The sequence below is a fragment of the Palaemon carinicauda genome, unplaced genomic scaffold (genome assembly GCF_036898095.1).
Source record: "Palaemon carinicauda isolate YSFRI2023 unplaced genomic scaffold, ASM3689809v2 scaffold306, whole genome shotgun sequence".
In the NCBI taxonomy this organism is placed as follows: domain Eukaryota; kingdom Metazoa; phylum Arthropoda; class Malacostraca; order Decapoda; family Palaemonidae; genus Palaemon; species Palaemon carinicauda.
This window is the reverse complement of record NW_027170729.1, coordinates 47,609-67,500: the sequence shown is the minus strand read 5'-3', so window position 1 is coordinate 67,500 and position 19,892 is coordinate 47,609. Positions and strand designations below refer to the sequence as shown.

Sequence of the window (19,892 nt, the reverse complement as noted above, 5' to 3'; positions counted from 1 at the left end):
AACATCGATGTTGTGATGCTGGCAGTGTCCGTGGTACAGGAATTGCAACCAGAAGACAAACTATGGCTGGCATTCGGAACAGGCCGAAGTTTCCGATACCTAGCAGCACATGAAATAGCAGCTGAACTGGGACCAGAGAAGGCTCGTGCACTGCCAATGTTCCACGCTCTAACTGGATGCGATACTGTGTAAAGCTTTGCTAGACATGGCTAGAAGACCGCATGGGCAGTCTGGACAGTACTGCCAGAGTTAACTGAGGAGCTGATGCTGCTGTCTTCCGCACCAAGTGACATACCAAATGATGCAATGTGCATCATCGAGAGGTTCGTGATCCTGTTGTATGATCGAACCAGCAAATGCACGGACATTGACAAGGCCAGGAGGAAACTCTTCGCAAGGAAGAACAATGTGCAGCTGATCCCTCCAACGAAGGTAGCTTTAGAGGAACATGTCAAGAGGGCAGTATATCAAGGTGGACATGTGTGGGGGGTCAGATACTGCTGCCAGCACCAGAACTCCCACCACCAACAAACTGGGGTTGGTCAATGACTGGAGGACAATACACACCATACTGGACCAGGCTACCTGAGGCAGCTCACACCTGCATTGAGCTGGTTTCTTGCAAGTGCCAGAAAGGGTGTGTGAGACACTGCAAGTGCAGGAAGGCTGCCCTTAAGTGCACAGCCCTCTGTGTGTGTGAAGGGGACTGCACATGAAGATGAGTCCACAACATTCATTTACTTGTGGCAGTGCTGAACTGGTTAACATGAGATGGTTTATGTACACATATCTTCAGTACCGATGTATACCTAGCCTCAAATACAAGACCATTGTAGAATGCCAGTACACACCCAACCTTATATATTACACCATAGCATGTTAGAATTTTAACTAAGATATTTAAGACATGACCTAAGACATGTATCAAAATTATAAAACTCAAAATTAGTAGTTGAAGTAAGTCGATATTTATTCAAGAGTTTTACAGGGAAAGCTAGTTTTGAGAAGTTGACATTGTTTTGTGTTAATGTTCACACTATTTTGTGGATATTGAGACATAACCCCGAATTGATCATTTTGTGATATTGATTAAAGGAATGGAGAAAACTAATCATGTATGAAAGGTGCCATATCAAACCTAGAACAACACAGAATTTAATTAATTAACCCAAACAATTTCTACTTCACAGACTTTGAGTAAAATGTTGTCTTGTCAAAAATACATGATAATGAATATTCATCTCTCATGAATTAAGTGGAGTACTGTAATAAAGTATGTCATTTTGAAAAATGGATATTGTCATGTACTGTAAAAATATTTGACCCAGAGGTAATCGCACATGTAGAATTCAAGTGGCGGCCATTTTGAAATCCAATATGTTGGCTACTTTATAAAGATACACAATGCAGATTGTAACCATCGGATTCCTTTCCTCCCAAAACATACATTTGGACACCAGAATCGAGTCAATAGCAGCATTAGACCAAAAGATAATCGAAAATGCACATTTCAAACTATGGCCATTTTGAAATCCAATATGGCGGCTCATTGGTACAAAATATGCGATGCAGATTGTTACCATTAGATTCCTTGCCCCCCCCCCCCAAACATACATTTAGACACCAGAATCGAGTCAATAGCAGCATTAGACCCAATGATAATAGAAAATGTAGATTTCAAATGGCGGCCATTTTGAATTCCAATATGGCAGACATAAAGGGAGAATTCCGAGTGGCTCAATATCTGAAAATGTTCGCCATATATCAATGTACATTTGTGCCAAATTTGGTGCTTGTATCACAAAATGCACAATCCTTTTGAAATTTCGAGCTAAACCGCCCCACTAAATGGGGCATAAGAAGGTTAGTATTACTGGTAAGGCAAAAAGAAAAATTATGATATCTACAATAGAAATTAGGAGAGAGATCATTGCAAAGTTAGCACGTGGTGTGCAAGTGTCACATTTTAGGCAGTGGGGTTACCCCCAAATCTCCAATTTCCAAGATAATTACAGAAAAATAAAATGGCAATAAAGGAATTGCATCAGTTTCAAAACAAAGAACTAAATTAATTCAGAAAATAGACAAATTGCCATCAACCTGGATCAACCAAAAGCAGTTAGTAGGTTTTAGCATTCCAGAGGCAATACTGTACTGTTAAAAAGCTAGGCAACTCCATTTAGGCATTATAAAAACCATCTAGAATTGAGTGATGACAATAATACTAAGTCTTTTAAGGCTAACCAGGGGTGTTTTGATAAATTCCAATGGCGAATGAATGAATGAATGATTTGTAAGTATCTGGAATCATAACATTTGTGAACACTGATGCCAATGTTTTAGACTAAATATTATCTAATACTGACTATTTACAATTGACATCAGCTCACAAAATTTATATTTTCCATGTTACTCTCTAATATTATTATTATTATTATTATTATTATTATTATTATTATTATTATTATTATTAAGCTACAACCCTAGTTGGAAAATCAGAATGCTCTAAGCCAAGGGGTCCAAACTGGGAAAAGAGCCCAGTGAGGAAAGGAAACAAGGAAAAATAAAACATTTTAAGGACTGTAACAACATTAAAATAAATAATTCCTATATAAACCATAAATACTTCAAAAAGGCAAGAGGAAGATAAATTAGACAGAACAGTGTGCCCGAGTGTACCCTCAAGCGAGAGAACTCTAACCCAAGACATATATTACATTATTCTCAATGGGGAGAAGGTTTGTTAAATTAAGGTTGCAATAAAATGAATTCTTTACTAAAATGGCAGGTATAGATTTGACTGGTTTTATGCTTTGCTTCCTCAATTACAAACCTAGAATAAACTTTTATGTACTATAGTCAACTTTTTTTAGCAAGGCAGATTTGCACCGACTCACAGCGTGCCCTTTTAGCTCGGAAAAGTTTCCTGATCGCTGATTGGTTGGACAAGATAATTCTAACCAATCAGAGAGCAGGAAACTTTTCCGAGCTAAAAGGGCACCGCTGCGAGTCGGTGCAAATGTGCGTCATTAAAAGAAATTGTTTATAATATCTATATCTTTTTTTCTAAGTTTTTAAACTAAATTCAACATATTTTTCATGTCTTTGTCAACTAATTATCAAGGTAAGTTTTGTTTTTATATCTAAAAAGTTAAGAGCTAGTACCAACTGAGTACATAGTCAAACCTTCAAACTACTGTATTTAAAACAAGTTTGATTTTTCAGGGACGACTGCCAAAACAATTATACATTGCATCTCATAACTTTGGTGCTTTCTACACTTATGACCACCACAATCACGTTTTTCGTTATCAATCTGAGGATACGAGGGAAGGCCTTACAATGTTTCCAGAATACCCAAAACTTCTGCGTTTGCACGAAAATCACCCTATAATTTTTGCTGCTTTAGGATCACATGGACTTTGGCCAACTCCAGGTAAGTTAAAATTTTGAGGAACCTAAACTCTTATTTATGCTAAATCTACAGTATAACTGAAAGCAACTAGATACTACAGTGTGGTTTTAATAAGGACAAAGGTTGGGTAATCTGCTATGGTTGTCAAGAGAGGGTAATTCAGTCCCCAAAAGAATGCTACAAATTCATTTACGAAAAAAAATCTTCATAATTTTGTCTACTGATATTTCCAATCATGCAAATAGAAGTGGATGCAATATTCATATGATTGTATAACAAGAGAATATTAAAATTAGCTTTAAAAACTTTGTTCTAACATCATTTACTGTGACATACTACAAGCAGGGCATCTTCCAAAAGCTCTATTTCTACAGGGAACTTTTATTGGTGTCTCATATGCATAATACCAAAGGCATTAGAATTCACAATTTTGAAAGGATACGTCAACAAATACCTTTAACAGAAAGGTTTCATTCCCTTTACTCTGAATGTTTGGAATGGCTTCTATGGCAATGGTATTGGTGAAGATGCTAAAGAGTAAGATTTACAGTGTCACTAGTGGCAAACATGGCTTCTAGTATTTTTTCTATTTCTCATTATATGCATAGATTCTTCACTTGTTAACTTTTCTAAAAATTATCCTTATAAAATACATATATCTATCTCTCATCCTTCTTCCCTTGATTTTTCTGGTCAAATATAAACCCTAGTCTCCTCGCTAGTACAGTGGTAATGTGTTTGCCTGGCATTTGCATGGCAGCAGATCGATCCCAGCCTGGGACCTTGAGTTTAAGCCATTTACTGGGAGGGCCACTGCTGTGGTTGGGCCCCACAGGAGGGGGGCCTTGCCCGGCTGACGTTCTGGTGAGTATATATTCTCATGAAACTTGAACTGAAACCAGACACCTATACTTTACTTACTTAACACACATATAAAAAAAAATTGTCTTATAATGATTTTAAAAGATTTCCAGCAACCATTCTTTCTAAGCTTCTCATATTTTTCTTACTATATCCATCACACATACAAAAATGTCCTTGTCATCTACTTTGTTCTTGCCAATTTTTTACTTGAACAATAGTGATACATTTTTTTTTTCCTTCCATTAGATGCCATCTTTACACAGCTAATTGTATATCTAAATTTTTCCCCATTGAACACATTTGCTGTCCAGCTACTGTTGAAAAAATAACAGAATATTAATAAAAAAAAACTTATTTCTATACTCGCCAGTTCATATTCCTTCTTCTCCAGAAACTCGGGTTATTTGACCTATACTTGTAAAATTTTAATATTTCAAACTTTCCCCATTTTCTCTCCCTTTTATAAGCACGTGGAATTAGTAAGAGAAGGCGCATTCTAGCAGTAAGTGGTAACTGACACACAATTCTCTTTTGTCTCCGCAATTTCGAAGTCAAAATTATCAATATCCTCTTCAGCACGAGGCAGTGGAGAGGGTGGGCATGAATATGATCCTCAGGCAAGTAAAAAAAAAAAAAAGAGAAAAGAAAAGGACTTATGATCAAAATTTTGTTAATTTTTACGAACCTTCCCTGATGTTCATATTGTCGACACCCCCACTCTGCTGGAGATGGGATACCAGTAAATGAAAGAGATAGGATATCTCTAATTTAGAGAAATATACCATAGTTAAGATTCCTTACCTGGTCTAGATTATTTTTAACAAACCATCTCAAAATAAGATTTGAAATATGGAATTCCGGATTAGTAATGAAGCTTTCTAAAATACCGGAATGAAGCCTATCTAAAGGATATTTCTTGATATAAATGATACTTTGATTAATACCAAATCAATTATCAAATTAAAACCCCCATATACTTATAGGTAAGAGAGTTAAAAATAAACTTAACTCGGAATTAATGAGAATGCGGCCCTGCAGCCCCTATGGGGCCTAGAGCCTAGCAATCTTTAAAAGCAGACCATGATTCTTCAAGTTAATGTAAAGCAAAAACCATTTTGCTATACTGATGAGCTCCTGCAAAATGAAATTTTGTATAAAAAATATTACTGAATGGCTCTTACTGTACAAAGAAACTTAATCTAATTATTTGGCTCTGAAGGAAGACAAAATGGACAAAATCAGCTTGTGTTCCACAAAGGCTACTTTTACAGATAGCATTTACGGGCCAATTTTGTGTAATACGTCTGGCCAGTCAAAGGACCCAATAACTCCCTAGTGGTACAGTAGTATATCAACGGGTGGCTGTTGCCTTGGCCAACCTACTACCTACTACCTCTTGATTCATTCGGGGAACTCTTTAAAGGAGTTCTCTGCCAAGCAGCCCTAGGCATATAAGGCAGGCCTTGCTCATTAAATCGAGCTGGAGACTGGTAATAGGGGTCATTCAATAAGGGTGCCTCAGTACAGGGAGGGAAATGACAGGCTAAATTCTAAGGTCCCTCCAGAAACGAGGAGATGCTTACACTATTATGATGGGAGACACTTCTAAAAGGGTGATCATCTTATCCGCATGATCTGATAAATATAAATCTCCACTCATAGAGGGTGAGGGAGATCTAGGCAAAACAGTAATCAGGGATAGAAGCATCTAATGGAGCCAACTCAGGGAGCACAGCAATTGTAGCCAGGGGGTCCGCAATAATAATAGGATCAATCTCATACTGCATGTTATTGAAACTAAGTGATAAAATGTTAACATAAATACAGCCATCGTACTCTGTGACACAAAGAACTAAGTAGGGAGATGGCGCTCGCCGCCAAACAAAACTTACGCTTCTTATTATTGCTATCAGAAGGCGAAGGAGGGGAATGATCTCTCTTAGATCGTTTCACATGGCGTAAACAATATCTTTCCGACTGGGAGGAATGACCACTCCCTACGAAGCTCACATGGAGATTCCACAGAACATCTTTTACCTCGACACGACTGATAAACCGGGTGGAGATCCACTTCTACCAGGCTCATGAATGTACCACACAGGCAACCATTTCTGCCAGGCCAGGAACGCATTGTATTCGACATAATGTCGAAAAGCTCACACTCATTATCTCACAAATAATGAAGTACACAAGTGAAAAAGAATGTCAAACACATAAGCACAAGCACTATAATGACAGACTAGGTGATGCAGAAGAGATGGAAAGCCTGTCCGACCTCATTCACAGTCAGAAGCATTGTGAGAAAGCGCTTGATACAAGCGTAGCTCGTCATGCGCAGCAGTTGCCCACCAATGCAGCACGATGTTATCTACAGATTTTTCTTTTGATTATCTAGCTGTAGAAAATGAAACTAGAAATAACCCTATATAAATGACTCAGAAGTTTGTATCCACATAGGAATAAACACACAAACACCCATATCCACATACATACATACATACATGCATACATACATAAACTGTGTATATATATATATATATATATATATATATATATATATATATATATATATATATATATATATATATATATATATATATATATATATATATATATATATGTATATATATAGATAGATAGATAGATAGATAGATAGATAGACAAATAGATATATATATATATATATATATATATATATATATATATATATATATATATATATATATATATATATATATATATATATATATGTGTGTGTGTGTGTGTGTGTGCGTGTGTGTATATCATTTCTCATTTTCATTCCATTCCAAACATCAGGGCTACATCAAAATATGAAAATGTACTTCCATTTGAAATTAATTAAATCTTACAATTTTTGCTTAAAATGCTTGTATAGTGACAAAAAATATAAAATATTTAACATAATACTGTAAATCAATATAAAAGTAATAGCTTTATAAAAACTTGCGACTAACTATAGCACTTTTGCATTATAATACGAATAAAAATACTTGTATTAAAGTAGATAAGTGCAAAAACCAAATATGAGGGTACGATTTACTTCCAAAACCTGATGTTAAAAAATGTGAAATATTTAGAGCACAGAAAAAAAAATAACAGATCAACCAGTGAAGGATATATGTAACACTCAATGCAGCGAGAAAGGGCCAATAGGAGAGGACACCTGGTTTTAAACGGAATCACCCGCTGATGCCACATCTCCAGAGTTCCACTGGCCCACTTTCTAACTCCTTCCCCTTACTCTCTGTCTCTTATTCTTTTCAAAATGTTTCTCTTTCTATTTTACCTTTTCTCCCAAGAAATTTCTGTTAACATTGTGGATAATTGCCTTAGCTTGGCTGTGAAGGTGGCCATATGTTTGGCTTAAAGTATGGGAACACTTTATTTGGAGTGTGTGGGCGTCACAGAATGTGTAGCGGCAACATCTAGCATATTAAAGCTAAAGGACCTTCATTCATATGATGCCTCTTTTACTATGACAGATACCTTTATACAAAAAACACACCTTGAACATTACCCTAATGGTGAAGTGGAACAAAGGTTAGAATAATTTTGGAAATTCAACAATTTACAGTATATAAAACAGAAAGAGACAAAGGGTAAGAACGTGGAGCGGGATTGGAGAAAGAAGGCAGAAACCAGTTATCTTTGGAGATGTGGCATCAGTGGGGGGGGGGGGGGGGGGCATCCATTTAAAACCAAGTGCTGAGTATAGTAATAGATAGTTAGTCAATATGTAGCCCATTTGATGGTTTTAAGTTTATATTAGAAATAAATAAATATTGACAAACCTTTCAGGTTCAAGGACTCTACTGGAGTTGAGGCAGTCTTTCTTTTTTATAATATTACTTGCCCAATATGATATTTTGTGATATTTTGGAAATATTTTGGGTCTACCCGACAATCATATGAAGGTATACATCTATTTGCTTTTAGGTATCACTCATTACACTGGTTTCATACTAAACCAAAAGAATTTTCTTCAATAAGGAATCATTCATATTCAAGTAAAACCCATACCCCATGCAGCCATTTTGAAATACTCTCCCAAACATCTGACTGCCTTTTGCCCCTTCTCTTAGAATCTCTTTACATTTAATAAACTGTACCTCCACACCATTACATATTGCCTAACTGTCGATAACTATAACTTTTCCCTCCCCTCTTGGTCTTTTTTTTTTTAGTGCTTATATCAACTAGAATTTAAAACAAAAAATTTTGTTTCCAGCGACATCTTTTGAAAGCAAATTTGACCACACAAGGGTCTTTTGCCATTTATACTTTTATCTTGTGTTTTAATTAGTAATACAATTGTGAATGATGAATATTAGTCACAGGTTTTTATATAGCTATTAGAATTTACATTATTTATTTTTTAAGCATTTGAATCATTCTACTTGCCTTTAAGCAAACATAGTAGGATTTAAATAATTTCTAATGTAAATACATTTTCCTTTTCATGTAGCCATGATGATAGGAATGAATTCCCGAAACATTGGGTTCTGTAGAATAAAGTTGAAAGATAATCCCAAGTTTCCTGCTGTCCTATTTATCATTAAACTTGAAGACGACACATGATGAGCGTAAAATAAGTATTATAGATACGAAAGGAAACGTGAAAAAATTGGTTAGAGTTAGTACTTTCATTTTATTACTGATATCAATGGACCCACAATGAGAATTTATAAACAAAGATATCATATTTATACAGGAACATGGGATCCCCAAGCTCTTGGTTTCATGATGAGTCCTGAAAGTCAGGTTTAGAGAGAAGGATAATTCGGGATTAATAGAAAACAGACCAGGCCTTAGGTTTAGATTGTAACCTTGGGTACAGGCAATCTAGAAAGTTTTGACAATATTTCCTTTGGTATAGTAATTTTTTCCTCTTTTCCAAAAATCTGTCATATCTGGGATCATCAAGAAACTAACAAACTAGGTATCCTACTCTCCAGCATAAAACCAATTTCAATGTATATTTATTCCCATTGAGTCTATTGACGTCACTAAGACGTAAGAACTAAATGCAACTAAGTATATATTTCTGTTATTTCCATTTTAAATGTTTGAATTTACGCTGTTCATTTTTTCCAATTAAATATACTGTACTGTAAATCTAACTTGGATATCTTTTCAGGTACTCATCATTACAACAGTATACCAGTATTAAAAGATGAAACGGACTACGGAACCCCGTGGCTCACATGGCAAAACCTAGAGATTATTGATCTTGATAATTTCAGTGAATTATCTCCATTTCAGAAGTAAGTAATCAGTGGAATACAATTAATCTATTCTATGTTTTAGAGACAAAAGAAAAAATGCAGCACCTGAACACTATAAAGGCGTAGGGGGCTATAAGTCCCCCACTTTTTAGCTGATTATATAACAATATGTCAAACTATTCTAACAAAAGAGGTTTAAACCACTAGTCATAAACACACCGTTAATGCTCTTACCCACCAATTACATCTCATGTTAAAAAAAACGCTGAATAAATACCTAGAACACATTCAAGACTTCACTTTCCTCTTGGTAAGGGTAGAGGAGACTCTTTAGCTATGGTAAGCAGCTCTTCTAGGCGAAGGCTACTCCAAAATCAAACCATTGTTCTCTAGTCTTGGGTAGTGCCATAGCCTCTGTACCATGGTCTCTCACTGCCTTGGGTTAGAGTTCTATTGCTTGAGGGTACACTCAAGCACACTATTCTATCTTATTTCTCTTCCTCTTGTTTTGTTAACAGTTTTATAGTGTATATAGGAGATATTTATTTCAATGTTGTTACTCTTCTTAAAATATGTTATTTTCTTTTTTTCCTTTCCTCACTGGGCTATTTTCCCAGTTGGATCCCCTGGGCTTATAGCATCCTGCTTTTCCAACTATGGTTATGGCTTAGCAAGTAATAATAATAACAATAACAATAATAAAGGTGACAGAAGACATACATAATAGATCTCATTTCCATTTCTTTTGATACAGATGAATCATGTATGTCTACCTACACATTTCTAAAATATTAATTTGTGATAGATGCAAATAATTATGATACAAAACCACAAAATACGATAAATTTTCAAATCAAACAGGATAACGAAAACTTTCATTTTCAAATCAAATCTTAAAGTTGGGCTCAAAGAAAGCAAAGACCTGATTTACATCATCAGACCAAGTAGGATTGTACCATAAATGGTAAAAAGATGAGTTTTTTTATTTAATGAATAAGAATATCTTTTCACTCCATTGAACAGTGTACGGGTACACACCCATCAATAATTAACATTATGTGTGCAATGGATTGAATAAAGGAATATGAAATTAATTCCTAAGTAAAAACAAAGATTTATTTTAGCTATTAGTTAGTGAACATCACAACTTCATCAAATAACATCTACTTGATGTCCCAAAAATAATGTTCAAATTAACATCAGCAGAATATGATTATATTTCTCCCATTAATGAACATGATGAATCCAAAGCATATACATATTTAAGAGTTTTTCATCATACTCTTTTGAAAGTAAGGACAGAAATAAAAAATGTATTACCTAACAGATTACAAGTTAGAGATTAACATAATCTTTTTTTCTACTTTTAATATTCATGAAATAAGTTTAGTGTATAAAGGCCTTTCTCAAATAAAAACTTTGGGATCTAACCGTGAAATTCTCTTGAAATCTAAAGTTTATATGTAAATTATGGCTGATTATGGCACTCATATGTTTTCTGTTTCTTTATGTCATTTATATATTTCATAGCTCAATATGTTATATATTAAAACATTATCAATAACCTAAAATTCTAAAAATAAATATGAATATGATAATGGTATGGAAAGATATTCCAAAAAAATAAAAATTGATGAAATATATAACCGATTTCAAACGACCAAAAATTAATTAAAATAGAACATAATAAATAACGGTTAGTGATGAACAATGGAATAGATTATTATACACTATCATGTGTAACATATAACTGAATGATGGCAAAGCTTAATCATCCTCTTAACTACTTATTAACAGCTGTTAAATTGATGAGAATAACTGATGCTTCACTAAGTTTCATTAATGAAAAGTAAGAGAAAAATAAGTTGTTGTCATCCTGCCAAATAACATATCAAAATGAAGTATTTGCCATGATATCAACCACTTATGTTTTTCTACATTCATTAATGAAAATTAGTTAATGAAGTATCAACTAGCCTCATCAATTTAACAGTAGTTAATAAGTGGCATTGAGGATAGATAAACTTTGCCTTCATTCAATCATTTTTTACATATGATATAAACAGAAAATTGCTTTATCTTAATCGATTGCATGTAATGAATTTTAGGAATAGCAATTATCATCACCCATAGATTTTGGAAACCCCTCTTTCTAGTAAATAGCCCTAAGTTATAGTATTCAGATATAGAATTAATATTCACATCTGAAGAATAAACTCATTTAAGGCTGAAAGGTCTATGACTGGTCTCCAGTCTCCAGATGCCTTCTCTCAATACAGATACCCTTTTTGATGACATTTGTGGACTAAGAAAAAGCATTGGATAGTGTGCACAAGCCAATTTTGTGGAGAGTATTGCATTACAATGGAATTTCCACATAAATATGTAAATTTGGTTGAGCCTGTACATGAGCATAGCGAGGGCAGAGTTATTCTTAGAGGAGTCCTACCAAATGAATTTTCAGTGAACAGTGGAGTACTCCAAGGGAATGTGTTGTCACCTATGTTATTTATCCTCCTCATGGATTTTGTAATGCATATAACAGTTGATGATGATGGATAAGGATTGGACTGGATTGGTAATAAGAAATTAGCTGACATAGAGTATGCTGATGACACTGTCCTTATTAGCAGAACACCACAGGATTTGCAAGGTTTGCTTACTAAAATGCATGACATTCACAGGAGGGTGGGCCCAAAATAAATAGAAAAAAAGAGATGATGAGAACGGAATATGCAATGGAAGATACAATATCACTGGAGGGAAAGATTAATGAGGTAGAATCATTCAAGTATTTAGGAACTATGATCTCTCCTATGGGGTATGGGGTCTTTAAGATTGGATTTTAATGAAAGATTGAAAAAAAAAAATCAGACAATGGCTAGTTCAAGTAAAATTTGGAAATCAAATCACCTGAAATTACACATAAAAATCAGACTACAGTATATATCAGTTTAGTAAGATCAGTGTTACTCTATGGACATGAGTCATGGTATGACAATGAAATAATCTTCAATCGATTTTGTAGATTTGAAAACAAAGCCCTCACAAGAATATTGGGAGTTAAATGGCAGGATAGGATTAGAAATAAAACTATAAGAGATTACTCGAGTGCCATATGTGGATGAGATCACGGTGAGGGGTAGATGATAATGGTTTGGGCATGCTCTTTGCACTTCCCAAGTGAGATTAGTTCAACAAACTTTTAACTGGGTTCCAGTAGGTGCTAGAAGAGCTGGAAGACCCAGGACTACATGGCAGAAGACTATGAAGCCTGAAGTAAGAGATGATGAATGGAGAAGTATTGATTTAAAAGTGTTCATAGGCTTAGATGAAAATGAATGTAAAACCTTGATGACTTAGTAGCTGAGCTTGCTAGTCGACTGCAGGACAAAAGCCTCAGACATGTCTTTCCACAAGCACCTATTTATGATCTTTCTGTGCCCGTGTATACCCACAAGTTTTCTTAGCATGCTAATCCACCGTCTTCTCTTCCATCCCTGCTTTGTTTACAATCTCTAGGTACCCATTTTGTTATTCTTCTTTTCCATCTATTATCTGTCATTATCATTATATGTCCTGTCCATGTCCATTTTTTCTAACTTGTTGTTAGAATACCATCTACTTCAGTTTGCTTTTGTATCCATGTTTCTCTTTTTCTGTGTTTTAGTGTTAATCCCATCGTTATTTTTTTCATAGGTCTTTAAGTTGTAACTAGCTTATGTTTTAAGGCTTTAGCAAGGCTCCAGGTTTATGAAGTGTAAATCAATACTGGTAGGACCAATCGATTAAATACTTTCCTTTTTAGAGAAAGAGGCATTATACTTTCCACAATCTCAATTTGTTAACAAAAAACTCTACATCCCATGCTTATCCTTCTTTTGATTTTGGTCTCATGTCTGGGGGAAACACTTAATGTCTGTCCCATGTACATAGATCCATTAACAATCTCTAGTTCATTCAAAATTGATACTTATTGTCTCTCTGCATTTTCATTAAACATTATCTTGCTTTTTGTTGCTGTCTCACAGGAATTTTTATACAGGAGAGGGGGTTCCCAGCCCCCTCGTTCCGTCCCTTTTAGTCGCCTCTTACGACACGCAGGGATAACGTTGGCGCTATTCTAATTGTTTTTATGCCCCCGCAGCCATAGCTGAACTCGGCTGAGTCCCTGGTTAGGCTGGAGGAACGTAGAGAGTAGAGGTCCCCTTTTTTGTTTTGTTTCTTTGTTGATGTCGGCTACCCCCCAAAATTGGGGGAAGTACCTTTGGTATATGGATGGATTATCTTGCTTTTACTCATATTCATTTTCAGTCCTACACTTCTGATTTCTCTATTCAAACCTCCTATCATCTTTTGCTATTCCTAAGTTGTTAAGGTATTCCCCATTAATGTTGATTCCTTCATTATCTCATTCTAAATTCTTAAAAACTTCTACACGTGCTGTGAATAATTTAGGGGAGATGGGAACTCCCTATCTAACTTATCTCTCAATCAGAATCATCTCAATACCTTTATCTTGTTTTAGGACTGTTGTAATTCCCATATAGATATCTTTAGGGGTTTTAACATAAGATTCACCTAGTTCTTGTTTTTGAAGGGCTTTCATTACTGTTGAAGTTTTAAACAGAATCAAAAGATTTCTCATAGTCTATGGATGCCATACATAATGGTTTGTCATACTGTTGATATTTCGATTAGCTGGTTAATTACATGGATATGGTCAGTTGTTGAATATACTGTATATACATATACAGTATTGTACCACCCTTGTGTCACACTTTTGTCACAGTATACACTATTACAATGAATTTATCTCCTTTTCAGGTTCTGGCTGTCTTATGAGGGACGATGGGGCAATCCAAGCCAGAATTGCCATACGCTGATGGGAGGGTTTTGTGAAATAAATCAGGGCCCAACAGGAGTACCTAGAAAGAGGTTAAATTTCCCATGCCCCAGATAGATTATCTTACAAACTGATTTCTCTACCATTATTCAAATAAAATATTTGAGAATTCAGTTTTTTAACTTCCGAAAATAAAGTAATACATTCTAATTTAATTCCTATTGAATCCTTAAAGTAATGAAATGCCTTGAACATAAAAGAATCGACAATTCATTAACATGCATGGATTGTAATCGTCGAATTTCGAATAAGAAAATTATCCATTATCAAATCCCTTTTTGACTAAAATAAATGCTGGGGGAAGATTGCCCTTCACCTGAACATTTTCAACATTCTTAGATGAAAGATACCCTTAAATTGTATTATACTTCCCAAATACATTCCTTTGAAATTGAATTTCGAATAAGAAAATTATTCATTATCAAATCCCTTTATGGCTAAAAAAAGTTGGGGAAATTGCCCTTCACGTGAACATTTTCAACATTCTTAGATGAAAGATACCCTTAAATTATATTATAATAATCAAACAAAATCCTTTGACTTTTTATCTACTCTATCAAGTGCTGTACAGTATGCTACTTTCTGGTTAATAATGTTTCTAGATACATTTTGAATTCATGAAGCAGACAATAATTATGACATGGCCTCTGGACTCTTCCAATTGTAACCATTTCCTTAAAAAAAGCCTGTAAAAAAAGACTTCCAGTTTGGTACATCATTGCATCCTCCTCCCCCCTTTAATAGGAATGTAATAATAAAGTATGGGATGCATTACAGAATCTCAATAGCTTTTCAGTACTTTTTGTAATCAGGCTGGGTTGTTAAAGACTCATAAAAACCTTGCATTACTGCACTCATATCCTTGACATTTTATATTAGTGAGTTATCATACTCACTTTGTTTGAAGTTACTCAAACATTTGTAACAGATGATTTAAGTTGCAATTAAATGTGTAAATATTATGTTCCAATTATACGAGTGAATAAAAAAATCACATTTCTGGGCTCGAACCTGTGCCGCCCAGTGAATAAGCTCCATTTAAGCACTTATTCTTAGGTAATTTACTGCTAAATATACCAGAGAAAAAATGTAAAGGAGTGCTAGGTTAACTAGCTCGCTCACCTAATGGTGTCGGTATAAAATTGGGCGTATAATCCAGAGGTCCCGCACTATTTAGATTAATCCATGACAGAGAACCCCAATAGAGGAGAGCCGTTCAACCTCACTCGGTACTACTACAATGCATCCGCTCAGAACACAACTCCGTTTAGCACGACTTGTGCAGTAACCCGCATTTTTCTAGTGCTCTCGAGTTTTGGATATTTTCTAGTGAATTATGGCTTCTTCGTCGGTTTCCCAGGAGACACCGTCTAAGTTAAGTACCAAGCTGGGTTTTACTGTGTTTTGAGCAATCTAGATCGTTTAATATTTATATTATAGGAGTTATTCTCTTCGTTCATACCGATCTTGCTTGATTTCACTACAGTTGGTACTCCTGTTTTTGAGAGCTTTTAATTTTCACTTGCGGTGTTACTATGTGTATTATTTTTATTATCAAATATTATTTGTTATTGTGAATATTCATTATTTAGCGTTTAGAATCCTCGTGGTTCAATTTTTGGGCCGATATCATTTACGTATCGCTATGGCTGCCGACCGTGCTAAGGCGGCAATGTTATTTTAGCCATCAGGTGTGTCTTTTGTGATTTAATTATTTATGTTGCATGCCTTGCCCAAAAATTTTCTATGTGTTTATTCATATATTTAACGCTATTATTTTTATTATAATGAATATTTGTGCCATTACTCCGTTTGATCTGTCTGTTGGGGATCGTCAGTTGGTAGCCCTGCTGCCTCGTATCACGTGATCCTCCCCCACGCTCCCCCTCTAGCTAGGTGGGAGGCTAGGCTTCTCCCCCCCTCCACTAAGGGACCGTTGCCTTCCCTCCTTTTAGAGGGGGTAGTTAAGTGTTTATGGACTTTGTCCTCCGGGTGGCCCGGCGGTTTAGTCTCTGTCTAGTCTGGTTGGCCACCGGTCAACAGAGTTGGATCCCGGTGCACCCTATTTTATATTCACTTTTCATTCTGGCTTATGTTATACGAAACCCTCCGGGTTCGATTGGCAGTTAACATTTCCTATGATGATTATATATGACAGATCACTACCCCGGAGTCTCTAAAGGAATTGGTATTGAATATACCTTTTTGGGCTCAAGCCATGGCGTCCTGATGGAAGGTTCCTGTTTGGTAGCTTCCTTGGGTATAAGACTACTAAGATATTCCCAGAGAATTTAACCACAGGTTATCACAGAATTCTAACTTCTGGAGCGAGTATCTCAAAGGTTTCCCTTTAAGACATCGTAATACAACAGGGGACACGCATGTCTGAACGTGCCACATAGCTATCTCCACCCCGAACAGAGTTAATGCTTCGGTGTGTAAGGGCTGAGAATAGCTGGGAGCCGTTCCACAGCTAATCTCACTCGTGGCTACTACTGATACTCGAGACGTAAACAAACGGACGCCATTGCTCTAATGACGTCACGCGCGTCTTTATCCTTTGTTTAGTAGCTGCCCTACTTAGACGGATTTTCCCTTGTGTTATCTTTATCGCTTTGCATCTTCGCTATGTCGTTACCTTCAGCCTCGCCTTCTTCTGGAAAGTTGAGTACAAGGTTCCAGTATTGTTTAATTAAGCTCTGGCCGTAAAGTAAATATTATTTTGCGAAATAATTGATGTTTTGTGGCAGAGCTGTGCCTCTACCGGACCCGCCATTTTATGGCGTCGTTGTTGTTTTGCATGTCTTATTTAGTTAGCCACAACAACGCTTCCGGCATTATATACTAATCGAATACATTAGTTTATTTAGTCTTCATAGCTAGGAACTTTTATATCGTGTTTAGACGCTTTTTATCGGTCATCGATTGACCTCATACCAGTCGGCTACTATAGCCCCCAGGCCAGGAGCCTACATACAAGTGTTCATGCATGATTTATTAGTGATCCTAGACTAAGTTATGAAGATAGTGGCATTATTATTTTACAATACTTTTGACAGTGATGCAAATGTTTTCGCCTTCAGGGACCATATAGGGGATAGGCTAGTCAGTGATTCTTTCTAGCCTAACCTAACCTTAGGACCCCTATATGCTTCCTTCATCCCCTGCCTTGGCATTCCCTCTATTTAGCCTTGATCCCTTTTCTGAGTAAAGGGATTAATTGTCTAATAGAGTATATATCGCCTCTCGGTCCTCCCTAAAGGAATGAACCCCCTTTAGGATTGCGTCTGAGAGTGAGGTTAGGCTAGCCTACCTCTATGGCTAGGATAGTCTATGACTTTCCTGCGATAGCGATATGTCTTCTTCCTTGCCTAGTTCAGGACTTTTAGCCCTGTTCTAGGTCGGGTTAGGAAGGTTTCTCTGTTCCATGCTGAAACTGTACTCTTGCACCGTTTTAGCCGATCAGCCTGATCTTAGGTTAGGGAGTGTCCTCCCTTCCCTTAGTGGCCGCTCTGGTACAGAAACCCTTCCTGGGAAGACCTCTCTCTTCTCCCTCCCCACCTATCTCTTGTATAGCCTAGCCTATGCTTAGGTTAGTTTATACTCATCTGTCCCCTGTCCTACAACTCCTCCTTAGGGTGGATGAGTAGGGCTACCCGAGCTTCCCTGTGCAGTCCGCTCTGGTACATATACCTTCATAGTGTCCTATAAGGTTAGTTACTAGTATAGTTCTGCATATGGGAGTCTCCCCCCCCTCCCCTCTTGGGTGTTCCCTAGCCCTCCCTTGGGCTACCTAGCTCCCGGTCCCTAGTGACCCCTGCTTATGGATGTTAGAGCCTGCCTCTATCATGGGTACACCCTCTCAGGGAGGGGGAGGGATGTCTGGAACCCTGACGGTACTTCCTGCATCCCTTCCCCCCTCCCCCTGTCTCTCTATCTATCCGGGTGCCGGTCTCTTGCCGCCTCTACTGTCGGCAATACCTGCCTCCTTCTTGGTGACTTCCCTACCCTTGCCGCCAGCCCCCCGTGTACCGAGGGACTGCCGGCTGCCGCCGGCTACTACCGGCGGCTCTCCTACTCCTATCTAATCGTCCGCTTGCCGGTCGATCACCGGAGTGCCGGCATATACTGCCGGCAACCCGATACTACCTGTACCATCCTTATCCCAGTCACCAACCTGGCATCCTCCTACTGCCGGAGCCGCCGCTTCCTGCCGGCGTGCCGCCGTTGTGCCGGCGGCCGCCATCCTGGTATCTAACTGACTTTTGAAAATTGTCTGTTCTAATGCCAGAATCTATGCTGGAGCGAGCTCCGGCATGCCGGCGGCTTGCCGGATGCCTCGGAGGCGTCAAGAATACTTGCACCCCCTCACTGTAGCTATCATAAGACTAGGATAGCCCTACATGGCAAATAGATAAGCTGCTTTTGCTTTTAAGATCAGTACCTAGTACTGCTCTATTAGTGATCATGCTGTCTCTTTGCATTCTTCTAATTCCAGCATGCTATGTGCATCTTAGCACGGCTGGTTGCCAGAAGCAGTTACCTTTAATGAGGCCTTCTGGCTCTTAACTGGGAACCGAATGAATTCGATCCGAATCTCGTCCTTGGTTTTCCATGGAGTTCCAAAATAATGGGAATCCTAGGAAACTATATCCAATGATCTCGGTCATTTGGATTATCCCAGGACCAAGCTTATGGTAACCAGCCGGGCGAGATGCATGGAGCGTGTTCTCCTTTACTGTTTTCATTCTCTATGCATCACACCTTCTTTAAGTTAAGATTAATGATTAATATTAACTTAGTTTAAGAGCCATTCTTATGACTCCCCCATACTCATTTTCTCTTTCTTCCACAGGAGGAGCAGATGAAGTGTGACTTCGCCTTCTGCGCTGTGAAACGCCCGCAGTTTTACGGGCATACGGCTTGCAGGACTCACGCCCCTTGTGCAGACAAGAAAGGGGATTTGAAGTTCTGGAATCCACTGGATTGTACGGTCTGCCAGGCCCACCTAGTTGAGGCCTTCCATAACCCTCCCTCAGCGGAGGTTAGAGACATTTCTCGTGAAAAGCTGCGCAAGTGGGTGCGTGGCTTTCAGAAAAATGCTACCGGACCGTACCTGGCCACCGAAGAACTGAGGTCCCTGTTGTTCCCTAAGGCCTCCCCTGACTCAGTGGTTCCAAAAGAAGCAATCCCCACTGTCCAAATTACGGTGGAACCTGATGTGGTCATGGCTCAGTCCATGCACGAGTGTCGTTTAGATTCCGAGGATGATGAACAGATCTCAGACGTCTCGGAAGACACGGAGAAGACGCTTATGGCTCAAGGAGCCGAAGAGGACGAAGACAAGGTGGAATACACCGAGTCGGAGCTTGGAGCTGCTCCCTCGTCCATCCCTCCGCCTACTCCTACACCGACGGACGTGTCCATTCCGTCTACCTCCTCGACCCCGGATCCTTCCTCT

At 37.6% G+C, this 19,892-nt stretch overlaps 2 protein-coding genes across 2 annotated transcripts in view; one reads left to right on the top strand and one right to left on the bottom strand.

Annotated features, from left to right (window-relative positions):
* Nucleotides 1-15,304, top strand: part of LOC137636466 (uncharacterized) — a 57,056-nt gene extending 41,752 nt beyond the window's left edge. The window contains exons 5-7 of the mRNA XM_068368895.1: nucleotides 3,226-3,436; nucleotides 9,438-9,564; nucleotides 14,353-15,304. Coding sequence (XP_068224996.1) covers nucleotides 3,226-3,436; nucleotides 9,438-9,564; nucleotides 14,353-14,488 — 474 coding nt within the window. The 3' untranslated portion in view covers nucleotides 14,489-15,304. The remainder of the gene's footprint in view (nucleotides 1-3,225; nucleotides 3,437-9,437; nucleotides 9,565-14,352) is intronic.
* Nucleotides 1-19,892, bottom strand: part of LOC137636467 (actin-related protein 8-like) — a 162,146-nt gene that overhangs the window by 106,985 nt on the left and 35,269 nt on the right. The gene's annotated exons all lie outside the window — the stretch shown is intronic.